Source organism: Corvus brachyrhynchos, unplaced genomic scaffold, assembly GCF_000691975.1.
Source record: "Corvus brachyrhynchos isolate BGI_N302 unplaced genomic scaffold, ASM69197v1 scaffold115, whole genome shotgun sequence".
Classification (NCBI taxonomy): Eukaryota; Metazoa; Chordata; class Aves; order Passeriformes; family Corvidae; genus Corvus; species Corvus brachyrhynchos.
The window spans coordinates 5,289,936-5,310,463 of record NW_008239553.1 but is presented as its reverse complement, the minus strand read 5'-3'; the positions used below and the strand labels follow the sequence as shown (position 1 = coordinate 5,310,463).

The following is a 20,528-nucleotide window of genomic DNA, read 5'->3' as shown; positions in this document are numbered from 1 at the left end:
AGCAATACTTTACCTGAGGTTCCTAGATCCAAGACACCTACAGTGCAAAAATAAACTAGAAGTCTGGGATCTAGTTAGTTTCAGTGAAGTGGAAAGAGCACACCTCTAGTACAGTCAGCAAAGCAAAAACATTTGCCAGATAATCCCATAAATGGGGAAGAGCTGCAGATCTTCAGCAGTTTAATGGCCACTGGGGGAAGGATGTCACACCTCAGTAAGAACAGGTTCTACTGAATCAGATGAGAACATTCTCGTTCAGCAGTAATTTCACTTAATGTCAGCTCTGTAGCCGGGGTTTCATGTGAATACCGTAGCTGAAAGCCATTAGACTTCTCCCTTGTGCTATCATCAGCCACTTTTGGCAAGGGCTGTTAAATGGAATAACTTGCAGAGTGAGCCAGAAATAGGGCCTGTGGAACAGATTCTTCAGATCACAAATGCTAAACCATGGAAATGTATTGGTGACAAAGAGGGTGGAGGGGAAAGAGAGAAGTTTCCACATACTATTTTTTTCCCCCTATCACCACCACACATGTGGTCTACACCCCAACATATGTTAGCAACGAGTGTAGCCCAAGAGACATTCCAGATCTTACTCAAGAGATGAAACTTGAAAGAACCAGCCAAGTTTGAGATTAATCAGAGGGCAGGGTGACGGTGTGTGTTGCATGTAATGGAGTCACCCATGCTTAGATTCCGCAGGCAAGGGGGCACAGAGACACCAATGGCCCTCTAATCTATAGTCTGAGGCTCTCTTCAGCAGCCACTGAAGGGTTCAGCTCCTAGCTCAGATTAGGTTTTCATCTCTGACTAGGCTGTCAGTTTGGGCACCCCAGGTGTGTTCCCAAAGCTAGAGGGATGAAGCATACTTTGGGGAGCACTTGGCTTTGAAAGAAGGTTCTTTGAATTTTATGGCTCCTTCCTTTCTTGCCTCTACTTCTGCCTCTCTCCCCACTACCACTGGACTGGTTTACCAATTTTCACAGAAACATTCTGAGCATGAAAGAAAATGTCTCTTCACTTAGCTAAATCCAAAGTATGCCAAGATAGATGGTTGCTGAAGAGTCTACAGGCCATGTCAGATCAGAAATAAGCAAGCTAAATGTTTTTAGCAAAAAAGAAATTAAATACAGCAAGAGGGTTACTGTGGGACACAATGCTCATGCTCATACAATTCTAAAAATTAAAGTTATACATACATGTTCAATAGATTTAGGCAAAATAAGTTTGTAAGTCCGATAGACTTGGAGACTGATATCTTTAAAATTCCGGAGAAGATAATACAGAAAATCGGGAATACAGATATATGTACTAACACATTACTGGTGACATAAGTTAATTTAGGGAGACCTATTAGGAGAATGAGATAGTTTATATAAATGTGTTATTTTATTTATCACAAATGTTTGTGTACTTGATTTAAAAGACAGCTAAAGATTTACTGGGACCTGGGATATAGGCTGGGGAATTTTACAAAGCTATAAATGAAAAGGGAGCAGAAAGGAGAAACACATTTCAATTTTATATACCCAGTACTGAGACTGGAACCAAATGCAGAGCAACAGAACAGTGCTCCCAAAGAGCCACAGCTCTGTCACATGGGGGCCTGGCAGGTAACATATGGAGTTGTTAGATGCAAAATGACCCACCAGTTTTTGGCTTCAGTAGAGCTCTTTTCCCAATGGAGTAAGTGCAGTAACTAAATAAAAATTCATGGAATAGGCTGAATGATGCAGGTCCATATCTTATCAGAGCTGGTGCCTGTGTTCAAATGATGAATTAGTTTTGGCAACTGAATTTGGAAATTTATTGCTGTTTTTATTTTTCTTCAGTGGAGGAAAGACTAGCACTTGGAAAGGAAGCCTATAAATCTTAACATTAGAGAGGGGAAAGGGCAAGGTGTTTTACATACACACAGAGCTAGATGAGAAATTGTTTTTTCTAGACACAAAGAACAATGTGCAACAGATTTCTTTTGAAGATTTTTCACTTACTGAAAAATAGAAAAAATATTCAGTGCACATCCCCTTTGTTCTTTTAATTCCAGGTTTGATTAATTTTCACCAAAAAATATGTAGGCATTTCAACAAGAATAAAAGCCTATTGCTTCTTTTACGCAAAAAAGTGATTGCAGATTTTTGCCAAAAAGAGGAAATGACAACAGAAAGCAAACCCATTTATCTCTTTGGAAGATGATATAACCAGACTTTTTCTGGGATGAGAAGAGTTTGGGAATCACCTCACCCTTAGATGAAGTATCTGACCCAAACAGTGGTTTGCTACTCTCCTCTATGGAGCACAGATGGGGAATGCACAGTTCCCATGGGGAAATAGCCAAGTAGAACAAGGCTGTTGAAAGGGTGATGGGAGCAGCACTTGTAAATGATAAAAAATCCTGACATCAGTCGAAAGTAGTCTGAGGAGCCCCAGCCTGCATGGGAAAGAACAAGAAGATGCAGCAGATATTTAACTGTTCTCATAAAACTTTCCATTGGCTATTTGCAGTGATTCCTCCTATCCCCAGGCAAGATGAACAAAATTGCCTAATTAAGTCCACATCTTTGAATGTCCCAATTAAACCAGCTCCTCATCTTCTCTTGCTGAGAGGCACCCTGCATTCCCTCATTGAAGCTGGTGGCAGCATTTAATGTAGTATGCTGAGAGCTTATGGCTAAAAGTTTGAAGCTCTGAGAATCTCTCCCATGCCCTTGAATTTGGGATGGAGCTGGTAAGCAGCAGGCTCTAGAAGGAACATGGACACTTCGGTTTGAAATGAGCTATTAAGGAAGTTCATAAACTCTCTCGTAACAGCAGGTGACGACAAGAAGCCCTGGAGGGTAACATGGGCTGGCAGTAGCTTCAGAAGAGGTTTGCCTCTTACCTTGGCAAGCACAAGGGAAACTCCCTTCTCTGCCTCCTGTTTCCCTTAAACAAAAACAACTCCCCTCAGAGTATTTTGGAAAGGAGAATTAGTGCACTAAGATGACAAGGCATTCTGCAACATGGGTCTGAGGAACTGCTTCCAAGAAAGAAATCCTCATACACACAGATCACAGGAACTTGAGCCCTTTTCATATCAAAGCAACATGCTCAGGGGCCTTCAAAGTGCATTCTCCATTCCAAGGCCTAATGGAGTTGGAAACCTTCAAGGAATGAGAAAAGATAAATTTCTGCCAAAGAGTCCTACTCCCTGGGTTTTTAAGAGATCAAAACGTTTCAAGCTGCTAGTTCTGCAACTAAATATAGGATAAAATGGGGTATTTTATCCCATTAACAACACTGCCTTCACACTCCTTTTTCTTCAAGTCCCTAGTTTAAGAAAGGTTAGAGCAGTGGGAGGTGAGGAAGGGAGAAAAAGTACTGAAAGGAGAAAAACTGCTAAAAGACAATGCAATGACATTTTAGAAAATGGAAAAAACTGAAATTAAATATACTTGTATCACCGGAATATCAAAAATATCTGAGTTATTACAAAGCATAACTCTTGATTTCCAAGGAGTAGAATCAGCACTCTGATATGCTGTGTGACTCATAGAAAAAGCTTCAACTTTAAACTGTAGGATAATGGCGACAAGATCAACAGCTGATGACTCTGCAGCACCCCATATAAGCTGTTCCAGTGTGATTTCTACATCAAGACCAGATCAGCTTGTGGCTGAGGTGAAGCCTTAGATCATGACAAACTTTTTTTTTCCCTGATCTTAGTTTTAAGTCCAGTCCAGCAACCACTTGCCACATCAAGCGTCATGCACTTACCAAACCTTTACCAGCCTCTCTCTTAATACTACAAATCCTGAATAGCTCCCCAAAACTCCTTTTAGCTCCCAAGCTCTCCTGAATGCTGCCCAGCCCTAGCCTCACCTAAGGCTGTCCTGACTGGTACCTAAATATCCATGGCCCTTCTTGGAACCAGCCTTTATTCTTGCTCTGTAGGCAGAACGATAAATCCCAGCCCTAATCCTGGCTGCCTCTCTGGTGGAAAGACACCAAGCAGTTCTGTCACCCGTGCCAAAATTCAAAGCAGCCTTATGACTCTGTGCTCTCTCTAAATGCTGGAGTTAGAAATAAACTTGCTCCATACTAACTTGTATTCACAGACCCATTTCAATGGGCAGCCATCAGTAATATCCCAGAAACTACCCCTACTCTGAGACCTCTGGACTTTAGCAGACCACAGTTAAGACCCGCATGAGGTGGTTGCAATAAACAGTTTTTACTGCAGTACCAGAGGGCTTGCAAACAATAATGAGGCTCTTGTGACAAACACCCAGCTGAACTTGCAGGGAGACCTATTGCAGAGCTAAGTGAATGCCAGGGTTCAGGTTGGATTTATAATTCTTGTTCCAAAATACAAGCATGAAAGAGTTTCAGCCAGACTCCTACATGGAGGTTTGCAAAAGTAAGTGTAAACATGCCAGAAAGCTCCTCCGAGCCATGATTAATTGCAGGGATGAGGTGCCTCAACAACCTTCGACTAAAATTAGGATTATGAATAGGAAGTAACTAGAGCTCCTTTTGTTCATGAATCCCAGAAATTTGCACAAGCAGGCAGATAGGGCTCCCAGACTTGTGCTGTACTTGAGCCTGCAACATCAAACTCTTTTGAACACTGGATGTATAGCTGGGGTTAGACTTTACTTTTGGAAAAGAAGTACAAGCCATGACTAGTTCTTATCACGCCCTCAAAGCTTGCAGAAGAACAAGAAAACAGCAACATTTGAGAGCATAATTTAGAAGACAGAAGGTCTCAGCAGTTATGATGGAGCACCAGGGTGTGCAAGAAAACTGAGGAGAATGTGAGTTGTTTTTACCTAACAAAAGACTTCCATGGATCATGGGAAGAACTATGTTCAGTAGGATCTGACAGCTTGCACTGACACCACGCTGTGACAAAGCCTAGGCCTTGGAAGGAATCAGACTGCACTTCTGTCCCCTCTGACCAAGCAACAAAGTGCTGCTAGCAGCCTGACCACAGCTGCTGGTTTTTCAGGTACAGTCCTGGAGCACTGCTGTGCCGTGGGTGCTGAGATCACAAAGACTGTGCTAGACCCTCTACCCCAACTGCCACCAGAATGTTTTACTTACAGTTTATTTACTGTCTAAACCTAAGCTAGCCAATAGGTTCACCTTCTCATCTCATTTCACCCCACAATCATAGGTTCTTTTTCCAGTGTTAGTTTTTCAGAATGCAGCAGTTAGAGGTGTTCTTATATCTGTTCCATCCCATGGCTAACAAATTTAGCCATATATTAATAAGAATTTCCAGTGCCAGAAGTTTTCCTGAACTAGAACCTTCTTGCATAAATATTCACCCTTCATTCTTAACTCATGTCTCACTTTATTCCAACGAGCAAGATGTTACTGAAGCCAAAGAATCCTATCAACACCAGCCTTCATTCATTCCAGAGGAAAGGGCAAACACCAGCTTCAGCATTTTCTGTCCTTGCAAGTAACTCTGCAGAAAAAACCCAGGGCTGTTAGAATTGCATTCACACTTTATATTCATTACTGTAAGCTACACTCTTCAAAATTCTGGATAAACCTGATGCAGCATGTCATGGCTGCTCCCCTTGGCACATCTCACAGCAGCCCTGCTATCTGGGCAGGTTTAGCCTCAACAGCACAAATACAGGCCCTTAAAAGAAAAATGGGGACAGCCCTTCTACTAGGGCCTGTTGCAGTAGAACAGGGGCAATGGCTTTAAACTGAGTGAGGATAGATTCAGATCACATATAAAGAGGAAATATTTTTACAGTTTTAGTGTTGAAACACTGGAACAGGCTGGCCAGTGGGGTGGTAGATATACCTTTACTAGAAACATTCAAGGCCAGGTTGGAGGGGGTCTGAGCAACGTGATCTGGTTGAAGATGTCCCTGCTCCCTGAAGGGCATTGGAGGTAGTAGACCACCAATCTAAACTATTCTATGAAGATTCCATGAAATATACTCCCCCTAACCCCCTAACCAGACTATCAAGACATTCACTGCTTCTGTTACCAGTCTGCTATTAACAGGTGAGCTTTACAGTTTTAATAAACTTTTATTTGTCCTTGCATGGATCCTAACCATAACCTTCCACTGTCAGCGAGGCAGGCTTTCCTTTACTGATGGAATCTGACAAAAGCAGCTGTAAGCACTACAAGCCTTCCAGTATCCTGAAACATGCCATACTCTCAACCTTCTGGTCCGCGGCTTTTATCCTTACAGGAAACATCTCTGCATACTATGAACCAATTACATGGGCTACTCTAGTCCTCTTCCTGCAAACAACAGCTAGCAAAGCTCTTATAAGGTCCTGCTGGCAGTAATGGGAGGATTTGACAGAAATTCTCCTAGTCTGGGAGAATAAAGGGTTAAGCATGAAACAGTTACTCTTGAGATTTCTTCATTAAGTGAGATGCTAACAGACTAACCTTTCCCACCAAGCTGATTTCAGGGTAGAGACAAAGAGACTGCTTTCTCCTCTAGTTCTGCCTTACCCTCCCCTTTGCTGCTGGAGCATAGGAGTCCTCAGCATGGCTTGCGAGGAATTCAAGAGGAGAGGAGAAGATCTCATTACCATTTTGCTGCCTATTAAAGAGTGAGACAATCGAGCTGTGGTAAGAAATAAGTAGCTGTATGCAATTACGAGAATCGCCAGACATCTCATTTCATGTCAGGCAAGACTATTGCCTAATAGGAAGACAATATAATCCTGCTGTTGCCTTGCTCAGATGAGAGAGACTTGAGCTAATTAGCTCCCACTATAGCCAGGCATGAAATTGCCAACTTTATTTTATGATAGCCATCTGAACTGTGATGTGTTCTCTGCATCTTCTCATCCCAGAAAAGCTGGTGTAACCAGCTTCACTACTCTAACAAAGTGCAAGCTCCTCACTAATGGCCACAGTGATACTGAGGGAAATCTAAGAGAAAACAAGAGAGGGCTCCCAAATTCCAGACATGTCCTACCAGGGACCAAGGCTCCAGAGCAGAGGCATCTTCCCACCTCTGCTCACAGAGGTGAGGAAATTCCTTGCAGCCAAGGGCCTGGACCCCACAGTATTCTGCAGCCAAACTTTCTCATCAAGTTTTGGCATTCATCAGCCAAAGCAGGAGTTGCTGGGGACTCAAGGAAGAGCCAGCAAGCGTGAGAAAGAACATTCAATCTCAGTGTTACAGGAGGCAGGAGATTGTTTTCATAACATCTGTGGTGAGAGTGCATAAAGCAACAGACAGACTGCCAATACTTGGAACTACTCAAAAGGCAACTCTGGCAACCTCACTGATTGTTTTATAAACAATTGGTTTCAAACTGGTCCTGAAGTTAATGGGAAAGGCAAGAGAGTCACTTAAGGATAAAGGTACTGTGGTTTCTGCATTCCCTGCTGACTACTTCCACAACAGCAGCCCTGCAGTGGAGTGCTCGCGCTCAGGCACAGAAGTTGTGTCCGTCCATCTCACACTGCTGGCAAGGACCAGTGCAGCTAACCTCAACAGCTGAAATACAGCCACCTGCTGCCCTGCCTGTCTTGTAAGTCCCAGTCTCCTGAGAACAACTCTTCCAGAGAAATTGGCTTCCTACATCCCCTCCAGGGCTGGCTGCAACTCATCCCGCTGCCCTTCACGGCCAGACCACAGCCTGGCATTTGCTCAGCAAACCAACCTACCTGGCCATGCTGGCTGGCTCCTCAGGGCAGGGTGCTGCTCTGTGGGGGCCATACCTGTCATTGCCTTGTCAGGGCAAACCCCACACCACCACTGTCTGTCCCAGACACCTCTCCCACCTCCAGACCATGTGCCAAGGCCTCCCCCTCCTCCTTCTGCAGTTCCCTCCTACAAGTACACCTCACCTTCCAGTGGCTCCCACACTGCCCCAGCCCACCTTCCACACCACCTCACTTCCACAGGTTCATACAGACCTGGTACTCATGTATTTCCACTTAAAAAACAAAACAAGACAAAAAACCCCACTCCAAACCTTCAAAAAAACACCAAACCAACAAACCACACACTACAGTAGCAGCGGCTGGATCCTTTCAGTGTCTCCACCAGCCTCTTCCCAGCCTCACAGCACACAAGGAGACACATTAGCTTCCACCAAGCACCAACATGATTCCAGTGACACACCTGCTGCCATGCAGGCACTGAAGTCAAACCCTGTGCAAAACTGTACTTAGTTCCCACGTGACTGGCAATGCACTGGTTTTGAGGAAAGGCATCCACTGATTTCTCCAGGCAGCTTCTCTCATACACCACATGGAGCACACCTCAACTGCTGCTCTGTCCTACTTTGTTCAGCAGCTCTGAAGAAATGCCCACACGGCTCTAGAGGAGCCTCTCCAAAGTACAAAGTGCTCAGGTGTCAGTCTCTTTGCCCAAGTAAAAAGTGACAGGATGAGAGGAAACAGCCTCAAGTAGCACTGGGGAGAGGGGAAGAAGGGGGATTAGATTGAACACTAGGAAAAATTTCTTCACTGAAAGGGTTGGCTAGCATTCCCCAGTCTATCCCACCTCAGAAGACTGATACACCCTGGTTTTAGGTCACAAGTTTACAATATAGCTTTATAATCCTATTTTGTTCAATTCCAAGTCTTTTACATAATGTTTACTATGAGGTAACCACTGAAAAAGCAGAAGAAATCCCTCAATCAGAAGTTATTCAACTATTTTCAGTCTGTTTAAGCAGAAGAAAGAAAAAAACCAACAAAACACCCCTGCACTTTGATTTATAGGAACTTACACCCTCTAGGGAAAAATGGTTTGGCCAAAAGAATTCCCAATCAGTGCTTACCAGAGTTAATTACAACATCATATTAAAAGAACAACTTCTTTTCGAATACTTAAGAGTATCGTGAAACAACCTCTGCCAAAATTAAAGGTCTGCACTGTACTGGGTTATTGTTCCAGGCTGTCTGCAGACATCACTGCATGAGTTATACTATTCTGACATCATTTTGCAAGTTCAGTGCACAAAGCACATGCCTGTACTATAACATGACAGGACCTCACATTTCCACCCTAGTAAACCCTAAATAGTTTCCAGAAGTGCTATGTAGAAAATACCCAGGAAGCATGCTGGGTAAGCCATTCAGATGATCACATGCTCTGGGATTCTTGCTGTCTCTGAAGAACTTCCATATGTCCAGTCTGTAACTCTAAGGAGGGCAAAAAGAAGGAAAAAGTTAGTCTGGTGCAGAGTCCTCTGATCTCTAGCACTGTCACTACTGTTGCTTTGGAACTGGTTACCTGATGGTGGCAGACAGATTCCAGAAGAACTGCAGACTGAGAACTTCCAGGAAAATTGTTTGGACAAGAAGAGACAACACGGAGAAGACTTAAGGTTATGAACAGCAGATAAATGCTGGCCAGAGACACCTGAAGGAAAAGGTCTGGCATTCCGGTGTCATAGTGAGGATCTGGGGTCCTGCAGGAGGCCTAGGTCTGATGTTGGTATAGTTCCTAACCTGGTGAACACTCTCAGAATGAAGAGCAGAATCAGAATAATCCCTGAGCTGCTGCCATTGCTCAAAGGAACATTGTGAAGCAATGGGAGTTACTAACATCTGGACCCTATAGGTGGGAAGGAAAACGTTCTCTTGTTTACTAAAGATAGGGCCTGTTGTTGTTATGGAAGTAGGTATCCATACTTTCTGCTTAACTCTGGATTGTTGAGGACAGAGGAGTTACTCCACGACACCACTCATCAGTGAGAGAGTTACAGGAAAGAAGATGCCAGAGCGAAATTTAATTCAAGTGCGTAAAAATACCATCCTTGGAGCCTAAAGCAGGATTTTCCCCCTCAGATTCCATACCTTATAGAGCATCTATGTACTATGTGGAGTATTATCCTTCTCTTAAACCCCTATTTTAAATGGAGGTAATATTTTTTGCCCAGAGAACTGAGAATAACTTTTCTCCAGGTACACAGCATCCAATATTCTTCTAATCCCTCCCCACAAAAGCCAAACAGCACACAAACCCCAGTCAGTTGTATTATTAGGAGCACAGAGGAGAGAAAGCAGGAAATTTATACCTGTGCGAAGAAAGAATTCATGGCCAGGGTTACAGAATTTACTTAGGAGAAGGTAATTTCCAATGTTTGGCAGAGAACATTCCTGCCACAAGGCAAACAAGTTGCATGAACTCTGCCAGCACACACCTGCTAGAAATTGTTTACAATGGCTAAAGCACACTTAGTACCTTACTAGCAGCATTTTACTAATAGCTTTGGTTCACTAATTGCGTATTTTTTGCTAAGGGCCTTTTGCCAGTTTACAAGTGTTTGAGGACTTCCATGCTGGTAGATTTTTACACTGACAAGCTTTTAGTATCAACCTGGTTTAAGATGTCATTCAGAAATCCTGGCTGCTAGCTGAGGTTTAATAAAAGGCCAAGACTAGAGCAGAGTCTCAGAGGCTAATGGGATAGAGCCAGACCATGAATAATTGAGGCTATGTTCTCCATTTATGGCATTGAGTGGTAGCATTTGTGGGAATCCCAGGGTCCTTCAGCTTTTCGGCAGTGAGCCCCTGTGGCTGCCTGTTCCTTTCCCCAACAACGTCACAGAGGCTGACACCACCACCTGCAGTCTGGCCTTTGGCAGCCAGAAACCAGGCTTTTCTGAAGTCTACCACATTCAGCCCAAATCCTGAACAAAGCTGGCAGGCACCAGCCACACCACCACACATGGGAGAATTACAGGGAAAAGAACAGCTGCCACATGTTAAATTTGAGTATGTGCCATACAGAAAACAAGATGCACTGCAACCTATACACTTACCCATAGCCACACTAACTAATGCAATTCCTCTTCCCTCTCCAGAAGAAAAAAACACCTCATGGAAAGAATTATAGCAGCTCGTGAGTGCTTCACGATCACACAGAATGAGGAACGTCACCAGTTCATTACTAGGGGCCTTGCTTCAGGCCACAGGGCGGTCACAACTCTACTCTTGCAATATTAATTATTGGCCTGGGACGGCTATAGAGCAGCTTATTGGCTAGCACAAAATGCTTCCATGTGCTGAGCTTCTGCAGAGGCTGGCGCTGTGGGCTTTGCTAGACAAACACTGCAGCTCCCCAGAAGCCTGAGTGCTAGTTTGATTTCTAGTTCCAGCAGCAAACATTCACCTCTGGAGAGCAGCTGGGAGCCTGGCCCAAGGAGCAGAAGCAGATTTCATGCTCTCTGAAGGTCTGAGGACATTTTTCCAGGGATCTTTTTTAGATCAGATTTATAAGTATTCAATGCTCTCTCCTTCCCCACAGACTGCCAACTCAAAGGAATTGAGCATGGAGGGAAACAGGAAAAAATGGGGACAAGGAAAGAACCATGAGAATTGCCTCATGCTGAACTTCCAGAGCTAGGTAGAGCAGAAACACGAGAAAGAAACAACTCTCACAGTAGTGGAAGATGTACAATAAAATATCTGTGTTCTTCTCCAAGAAATGGAAGGGAAAATTATCCCTAAAAATATCAAGCATGTAGCACAAATCGTTTACAAGGAGAATACATTTGTAATTACAAGTTATTTTAGCTACCCTGCTGCCAGGAGTAACCGGGAGCAGAAGGAAGCGATCAGTGTCATCTTCTCGTTCCCCTGGGACCAGCCCAGGCTGGGTTTTCTTGGTGGAACACCTCCCTCCAGTGGCCAAAGGCAAGTGGTTTCCACAGAGCTCGGGCAGTTGGGGGACCTAAGCTGCGGACGAGCAATTGTCCTCACCTTCCCTACTTTCTCTGTCCCGCTCCACAACAGGCTGAATGGAAACCAGCAGCACCCTTGCCTACCTAGGAGCCATCAGATCAGGGCTGGCAGTTTTGCCAGGAAGTGGCGCCCTGGGAAAGCATTACCAGCTGATTAAAGCAGGGTGCTCCGGGAAATCCAACCAGAAAGGAGAGACTCCCTATGAGCAAGAACCAAGATCTCCTCAAGCACAGCCAGGACAGCCTAAAGGAACAAGTTGTACTCACAGCTAGGACTGATCATTGCACCCTACTGTGGCTCCAGGATCCATCTAAGCCCCTCTTGCTCTGCACTCATCTGGTCAGGGTTACTGAAGTCTTGACTTAGAGCAGTTGCCACCAGTGTTTGCTGGTAACACCCCAGTACCTTCTCTGCAAACTTCGTTCTGTTTCTTCAAACATGTATGAGGACTTAGGTCATGCTTATTACTTCCAACAGCAACAGCTGTAAAATTCATTAGCACACTACCTTAGGTTCTTCTGAGCCATTTTAAATGTCCAGGTGCACCAACATGGAGCAGGATCTGAAGGAATTTTGAGATCTAGCTCACATCCATTTCTCAGCCGCTTAGGTAACAAAAGCAAGATTTATGTATTTGGTCTATCTGCTTCTCAAGAGCTTTTCAGTCAAGATCAGCATGTGGGGACACAAACTACTGAAAATGGCTATCTAGCTTTCTTCTTCCACACAGTGGCAGGGCAGGGGCTGAGGAACCTTTTTTTAAATAGCAGCCTGGAGGCAGAATCCTACTGAAGGTGAGTAGGAAAAAATTACATAGTTAAGCTAGCAAGAGCTGTATGCACAGTGGGCATAGCAGCAAGCTTGTATTTTATCAGAATTAGTCCTCAAGGTTTATGACTGCAGACTGTGCAGGTTTGAAGCAACATCTTCAAATACTTAGCTTAGGAGATAGCAGGTAATTCAAGGAACTACCACTCATTCAGCTCACCATAAGACAAACATACTTCATAAAACAAGACAAAGTTTACTTTAGAATGCAGCCCAGAAAAATTGTCACCTCCCTCTGCTGGGCAGTATCTTCACTGTCCACGCAGATCTCACACATGTGCCCAGACCAGCTTTTTGATACCTTGAACAAACAAGATGTCAGTAATCTGTATGTAAAGCAGAAAGGGGCGGAGAGGAAGCAGGGGGAAAACACTTCAATGCACAAGTCATAGGCAGAGATACGTATTTTTTAGCAAAGTCTTTATTACAGAAATATTCACCCTCTAGACTTTTATATCTGTACATGCATTTCTTCCAGTAGGAAGATATTGCTAAAAACAGACAAAAACAAAAAAGGAATTCCCAGAATGGGCTCCTTTTTACTTGCTGCTCAGCATTGGCATCTGTAACTGAACAAGAATCTTACAAATAAGAACACATTATAGAATAGACTTTGTGTTACAAAAGCTAGCAAGCTTTACTGCTAAGGGTGCCTTCTGCTATAGCAAAGGTCAGCTTGAAGGATCTGTGCAGGAAGGGGCAGATATCTCAAAATTGCAAAGCCTTATCAGACCTCCATAAAAACCAGTTACCCAGTCATAGCTACTCTCCCCAGTCACTGCTCTCTCCAAAGATGAGGACAGAACAGGGACCCACTGCTGGGGCCCTGATCCCCTGCACCAACCTTTCTTCCCAGAAGGAAAACCAAGTAGGTACTGAAACCATCCCTTGGAACTGCTGTGTTATTACTACCTGCCCCACCCCCGACCAGAGACAGTCCTGGAACCACCTCTGTAAGGCAAAGGCTCTCTCACCAAGTACCTTGTAACAGGTCCCTGGCAAGGACCACCCACTTCTCTCCCATACAACTTCCTGATGTCAGGGTGATTGTACCATGTGTAACAGCAGGAAATCTGCTGTGCCTCGGACACCTCCAAGAGTGAGGATTTGCACCCAGCTCTCTTATGTAAGCAGCTGGGGCAGTGTTTCATGTGCATTTCCTACTTTCTACTGGTCTACACCACTCTTTGCTGCTGGTCACTGGTAGAATAGAGCAAACGGCCCAGCCATTAGCACAGAAACCTGCAGCCTGCACAACTGCAGAACCTGCTACTTCTCTGCTGCAGTGCTGGCACTTGAGGCAGAACTCAGGATGCAGCCATGGCTCCAGACCACAGTGGAGTCAGAAAAATGGACAACTGAAATAAAAGCAATTTGTCTTTACGTCCAAACTACACAACCTATACTGGGCACTGATAGCAGTGATATTTCTAATATACAGCATCAGCAATCCAGTCAGATCCCTCCATACTGATATCTAAACCCACAGCTAACAAATTTTATGTTCATGAAGGAGCAGGGGAAAAATCAAATTAATTGTAACCTCTATAATGTTGGCAACCCGAGAATGCAACCAGCAGAGCCAGCCTGGGGCTGAGTACACATTATGCAGCAGTCTCTGAAGTACCTCCAAGCTGACAGGAGCCAGCAAAGCAGAGCTAGGGGAGAGGAAAAGGTAAAGAGGCAAATGGGAGAAACATGTAAGTGTCAAATCCAAAACCTAAGGGATCCATTCCAGCAGTAGCTGAGCACCACCACCACAATCTGCCAGGTCACACTAGGAATAAATAGGCAGGCTTGGCTCCCTCCCGGTGGCTTCTCATCACGCTCAAAGGGAAGAGCTCCACTGAAGGCAAGGCATAGCTGACTCCAGAAACAGGAGAAGCAAGTGTGACAGTAGCACTCTGTATTTCAGATGAGAACCTAGGCTGGAAGATGCATAGGACGAGCTGAATCAGGTTAACTGCAAGGAACGAGAAGGTCTATAAAGCATGACTAGTTATCACCACAAGTCAGTGAAGCAAGTGAAGCTACCAAAGCACTGGAATCTCAGCAGAATTCCTAGCTCATGGGACTTCAGGGGGGAGGTGAAAAGATGTGCAGGAGAAGAGCAAGGGGGAGAAATGTTGCTGTATGTTAGGCCCAGTGGGGTTGTAGAATGAAGATATGAATAGTATTGTTTAACATGGAGCAGGCAGCAAAAGCATTGTCCCCTCAGGTTAATTGGTGTCTCATGTGATATGAGACAGTTTAAGTTCTGCTTCTTGAAGTAGAAACAATCCAGAGGCAGGATGCAGGTGGCCCAGGGGCCCTATTGCCAGAAGATCAGGCTGTGTTGCAGCTCTAAAAGTTCTTAGCAGAGTGGTATCAGAAATGGGATGTCACAGGAATAATGGTCAATGGTTGGACAGTCTGGGTATGAGGCAGGAATGTTCTGTTTGCTCCTTTCTCTGTGGTGCTGTAGCTCTGGAGCCAGCCAACTCAAGACTTGGGCACTTTGGTGTAGTCTTCGCTGTGTATGTTCTTGCAAAGCGAAATGGACAGTATCATCCCCAGCAGCTGGAATAAGTATGAAGAATGGGAACAAAATCAGCAACCAGACAGGTAAGGTGGGAAGAACAGGTGATACAGGGGAGCAAAATACAGTGAACATCTTTTAATGACACCACACAGGTGAACAGAGTTAGTCCGCAACGCAAGGCAAATGCAATAATTGGAACGACAAAAGTTTGGGCTTCATAAAGATGTGCCTTCATCTGCAATCTATGTAATGGGCTTCTTAAGGCAACAAGTGGGATTTCACTAATGTGGGATTTTGCTTGCCTCGGTATTCTGGTTACAGAATTGCCAAGAGTCAGATACAGCAGGAGGAACTACAAGCAGACAAGGCTTTGTTTGATTTTTAATCCAATCAATAAAAGCAGAGTTCAAAGGTCCAGGCAGACACAACCAAGAGCTAGAACTGCACTGCCATTAAAAACCAGGTGTCAATCACTTGAGAAAACAGCTTTGCCTTTAAAAGAGTCTCCATGATAAGACTGTATAGGTTCATGTCAGGAAGTGACTTACCTCTACAACAGCAACACCAGTGCAAACTCCAAGAATGATACCAAGGTTGTCCTTCAGCCACTGCTCTACACCATCCATGCATCCCTATAGAGGAAACACGGCCACAAAGAAGAGGCATGATTCCAAATATCTCAAAACTGAAAATCTGTAACATATCTTTGCACACAGGAATTATCCCAGTTACATGCTATACCATGTTTCATGGAAGCTTTTGCAGAAAAGGGCAGGATCCCTGTCACTCTGTCCCTCTTGCCCCAAATTCCCCAGGTACTTCAAGCAATAAGGACGTGAAAGAAGTGCTCTAAATTTTCAGGGGAGCAAAGACAAGGCAGCTTCAGTGGAAGCTTCACAGGGCCCAGACATGCCCACTCACCTGCTCATGAACAGGCCAGTCAGCATATGTTGCAGTGCCATTGACAGGGTCATCCAGAACACAGAAACCTCTTCCTTCCACTAAGTCCTTAGATCTATTGGAGCAGGAGCACGGATACTCAGTATTGCTTTTGTTCCTAAGAATCTCATTATTTTCCCATTCCTCTGCTCCAGTCCAGCCACAGCAGGCAATCTAATAATGGGAAAGAGGTCATTACAGTGTTACACTTTGCACTGGTAAGATAGCTGCACGTGAAAATAAGCAGGCAGAAGTACTCAGGAGCTCTCTGTGAAACAAGTCATTTGCACACATTCTGCACAAATTAGCTGCATTAAACACCACCCCGGTTACCTATGTATAGAGCTGTCCAGAAGACAGGGACATTATTTCCTACTAAAGAGTCACTCTGCTAGCAAAACAAGAATTAAAGGGCCCCGGGCCTCAGCTGTGGCCCCGCCGACAGCAGCAGCCACCGCACGGTGGCGTTCCCATGCCACCAAGCCCCAGCACATCACTGCACGCCAGTGCCCACCTGGCTGTAGTACGGACCAGCTGGAGCACGGGATGGGGAAAACTTTCCATCCAAAGAAACACTTACATTCCTACAGAGCCACGTGATAAAACCCTATTTGCTGGAGGGGAAAGCACATGGGGAAGTCTAGCAAGGAGTAAGATCTTAAGCATGGATCCCTGTGCTTGCCCAGTGGTACAGAGCAGAAAGGCTGTCTGTCAATGTCGAGGAAGAAGTTTAGGGAAAATCCTTTTCTGCTCAGAAAGGAAAAGTCATGTTTCTCTTATAATAGACATGAGATACAAACAGCTGAAAACTCACACCAGGACAAGCATTTGGTTTCCAAAAGAGTGTTGTGAAGACCCAGCCTCCAGAAGGAACTACCTCTCCCTCACGAGAAGTTTGGACTTTAACTCCAAGACTGGTTTACAGAACCCCCCCCCTTTCAAATGCTAACTCCAATGTGTGAGACGACATAGACCCCTAACACTCGATCTCTCCATCTCTGCAAAACATTTTTCTTCTGTTCCTACATAAAAGAAGGACTCAAGAACAAGCCTCTCTCCACAATAGACTGAGGCTTCTCTTGAGTTCACTAACAAGGAGTTGCAACTACAGTGACAAAACACATAAATCATTCTCCAAGGAGGAGAAATACTGCAGGTCAGTGTTTTGCAGACCAAAGAACAGACAGAAGACAAATGCTGTTACTTGTACTTACTACACATCAGTCCCATGTTGGGTATGTATTTAACCACAACAGCCAGCCAGCTCTCAAGCTTGTGGTTTGGCAGTAAACAGCTGTCATGACTCCAGAGTGCTTGAATATTCTCTAGCTGCTCAAGTGCTGACCCTGATGCTAAAACAGAAACCATGGGCAGTTGGACGGCTCCCAAGAATGCTGATACTTGCAGAAGAACCATCACAATAAGCAAGCAACATGTACCAAGTAGTAAGGCAGGTGGTGCTGCTGACTTGCCTGGTAATAAACTAGGGACTTTTTGCTACAAAAATCATGTGAAAAATGTTTTTCACACATGTTAGTATTCAGGAGGCCCAGCAGAACAAAGAGAAGTGTTGGAGTACCACTTGACAGATTGGATACATTAGGCCATGCAGCCAACACTACCTAGTTCTAACACGCAGCATGCAGGAATGGCTCAAGGTCTGACATAGAAGCAGCAAGCCAGACCATTTTCTAGTCTGCAGGCACCAAACCTCACAGGCCACTTTGTAGATCAGCCAGATCAACATGCAACAGTTGTTTCTCTGTCCTCAGCCTAGCTTTAAAGGTCATTGCCTGCACTGGCAAATAGCATCATCTACTACCTCTTGCTGCCCCCCAGGACTCACCTGCATCTGCACATAGTCCCACGCATCTTGCAAGTTCCTCTTATCTTCATTCAAAGGGTCATAATCTTTAATCAGATCCACAACTATGTCGGACAACTCAACTTTCAGCTGGCAAGAAAAAAAGAGGCAGGAGAGCTAGATTACCAATCCTTGTAGCCTTTTCTTCGGTGTTTCAGATACATATGTAAAGCTACAGTCACTCATAAAAGCTGACTGCAAAACGTTAACAAGTACAGGTAAGAACAGCAGCTTTGCTGCTGCAACAGCCAAAGCACCAGCAAGTCCTTGCGTGGGCACAGGGAAAGGGTACAAACCTGATGAGCAATAAGGAAACAGAACTGGGTATGGTTATCCTGCTAAGACACAGGCTGAATGACTAACTGCCTGCCCCAGACGAGACAGATGTGCAAAGTAAGTGCAAGCTGAAGGACAACATTGCCTTAAGGACTCACAGGTCATGTGTTTCTAACCTCGTACTGCAGGCAAGACCTTGGTCCAGAATCTCAGCCACTGCAGTTCATCGCCACTGCTCAGGGAAGCTGTGAGCCACTCTGCTCCTGAATGCAGATGGGTTTTCTGATATACAGCTGGTGGAAACTTGCCTTTTTCACAAGGTGTTGATCTACCTCTCCCCAAACTCCCACAACTGCTGTTTCTATATTAGGACAGGAAGTATTACAACTACCTAAACTGCTCATTAACAGTCTTATCACAATGTTCGGTGTATCAAGTCATCCCTTCACCACCATTCCTTCTCCAGAGGTATTTACAACACCCTTCAGTTTGATGAGAAGTGCAAGCCACCACCTGGCAGACTTCTTCACCTTTTTCCTTCCCACCTCCTTCTGAAGCTCTTCTTAACCAGCCTGTACATGAGGACTGTTAAGGACAGACCCAGATTAACAAGAGGCTGGAAAAAAGTGTCATTAGACTGCCTGAGGGATAGGATAGAGTTATATCAGCCTAAGGACTATGATGTTCCCATCCCACATATTACCTTTTTGACTGTGGTGCTACAGCGTATTTCAAATCAGTGGAAATGGGTTTTCTCTTCTCTTCTACTATCAGGCATTTTCAATGACCATGACAAACACCAGGACACTCAGTAAGAGGATGCACTGCCTACTGTTAAGAGAAGCTTCTCTATATCAGCAACTCTTCTTCTTTGGAAAACTGCAGCTCAGTTCACTGGGATCAGCTATGCCAGGCCAGACAGATGGGAGCTGCATGATCTTTCTTCTCATGATGTCTAGCTCTTCCCCTTTTAATTACTTCACTTCCCTTTTTCCTTCCCTTCAAATCAAGGCAACCTGACCTGGTTCTCACTAATGAGATTGGCCTTGGCTGCTGCCATAAGCCTTATCAGTTACTGAACCTCTGAGTTGCCACCCTGACCCCTCCTGCACACTGCTGCTCTACATGCAGTGGGAGGCAAGGAGAGCTGGGTTGGTTTTCCTACCCTGGGCCCATCTAGCCCCTTAGCTATTGGGTCAGATGGAGCCTAGTGTCACTTCTGCAAGAATCCCAGAACCCCACCACAAGCAAAGACAGGACGTGAACCTGATGCCCCCAATCACAGCTACATAGGGAAGCTGTGTGTCTGCTCTGCCCTCACTCTTACAAAAGAGCAGGCAAGAAGTCTTGCAAACAGCTCTTGTTTCAAAAAGTGAGGCATTTCAAATTAAAGAAAAAAATCAGGCATTCCTAGGTGTTTCAGCAAGCAATCTGAGAGAGGGGGAATGTTATGCAAACAATGGCACAGCTCTGGAGAGCACACACACAGGCAGCTTGCTTGTGGGTTTAACCGGCAGAGCAGCCCAAAGGGAAAACACAAGCACCTGCAGCTGGTGCAGAGGGAGCACCTGGCAGAGGAAAACTGAAGAGCAACAACCTAGAGAGGCACAGGGAACCCTTGGGCTTTCAACATCTTCACCCATTTAAAGCTATCAGGACTCAGTACTGTGTGAGATATAAATGCCTCAGGAAATGGCTACCACTGCTTTCAGGGCTTCTTGCTCCTTCCCAGCTCTAGCAAGCACACTGTCAGAAAGGCACAATGCCACCACCTCAAAGAAGGGGCACCTAGATCCTAGGCACCACAGGCACAGCTCACTGACAGAAAGCAGCAAGGCTGTCAGTCTCCCCATCCCATGGGCTACTGAAGCAGGGGATGGGGAAGGCTGAATGCCAGAGGCAAGAGCAGATCTTTGATCACAGAATGGATTGCGCAGGCTTCTTCCCCTATTAGACACTGTCAGTCATCTATCCTGTCCCTGTCAGACACAAGCTAGATCCTTCCCTCAGCATTTATTAGCATCTAGGCTGCACACAAAACTAGGCTCAAAAAACCAGGAGGGACCCTCCTCTACCTTGTCACTTCAGATTCTGAAACTCATGCATAGTCCATAGCACCAGACAAGTCACTGCATGCAATCACACAGGCCTGTTTGCTGCAAACAATAGCTAGCAAGTAGGGCTATTCCCAAAACACCACTGTTCTCCTTTACTCAAGGCACTCAGAGCCAAGCTGCAAAGAACTGTGTGAACTAGGCCAAGAGAGAACTTGCCCAGGCTCTGTTTAGGGGTTTGTGAGTAGGTGAGTATCAACATTCAGTTCAGGAAGTAGAGTATCATTTGCAACATTTATGATGTTACTATTTTGTTGTCCATAAAAAAAACCCCACCTCACAGTTTCAGTCATCAACAAATGT

General features: G+C 44.9%; 1 protein-coding gene across 1 annotated transcript in view; it reads right to left on the bottom strand.

The window, feature by feature from the left end:
- Window positions 1–12,910: 12,910 nt before the first annotated feature.
- Window positions 12,911–20,528, bottom strand: part of CD82 (CD82 molecule) — a 40,919-nt gene continuing 33,301 nt past the window's right edge. The window contains exons 6-9 of the mRNA XM_008639395.2: window positions 17,818–17,925; window positions 15,954–16,145; window positions 15,581–15,664; window positions 12,911–15,070 (exon numbers count right to left, since the gene is read on the bottom strand). Of these exons, the coding sequence (XP_008637617.1) occupies window positions 14,993–15,070; window positions 15,581–15,664; window positions 15,954–16,145; window positions 17,818–17,925 (462 nt within the window). The 3' untranslated portion in view covers window positions 12,911–14,992. The remainder of the gene's footprint in view (window positions 15,071–15,580; window positions 15,665–15,953; window positions 16,146–17,817; window positions 17,926–20,528) is intronic.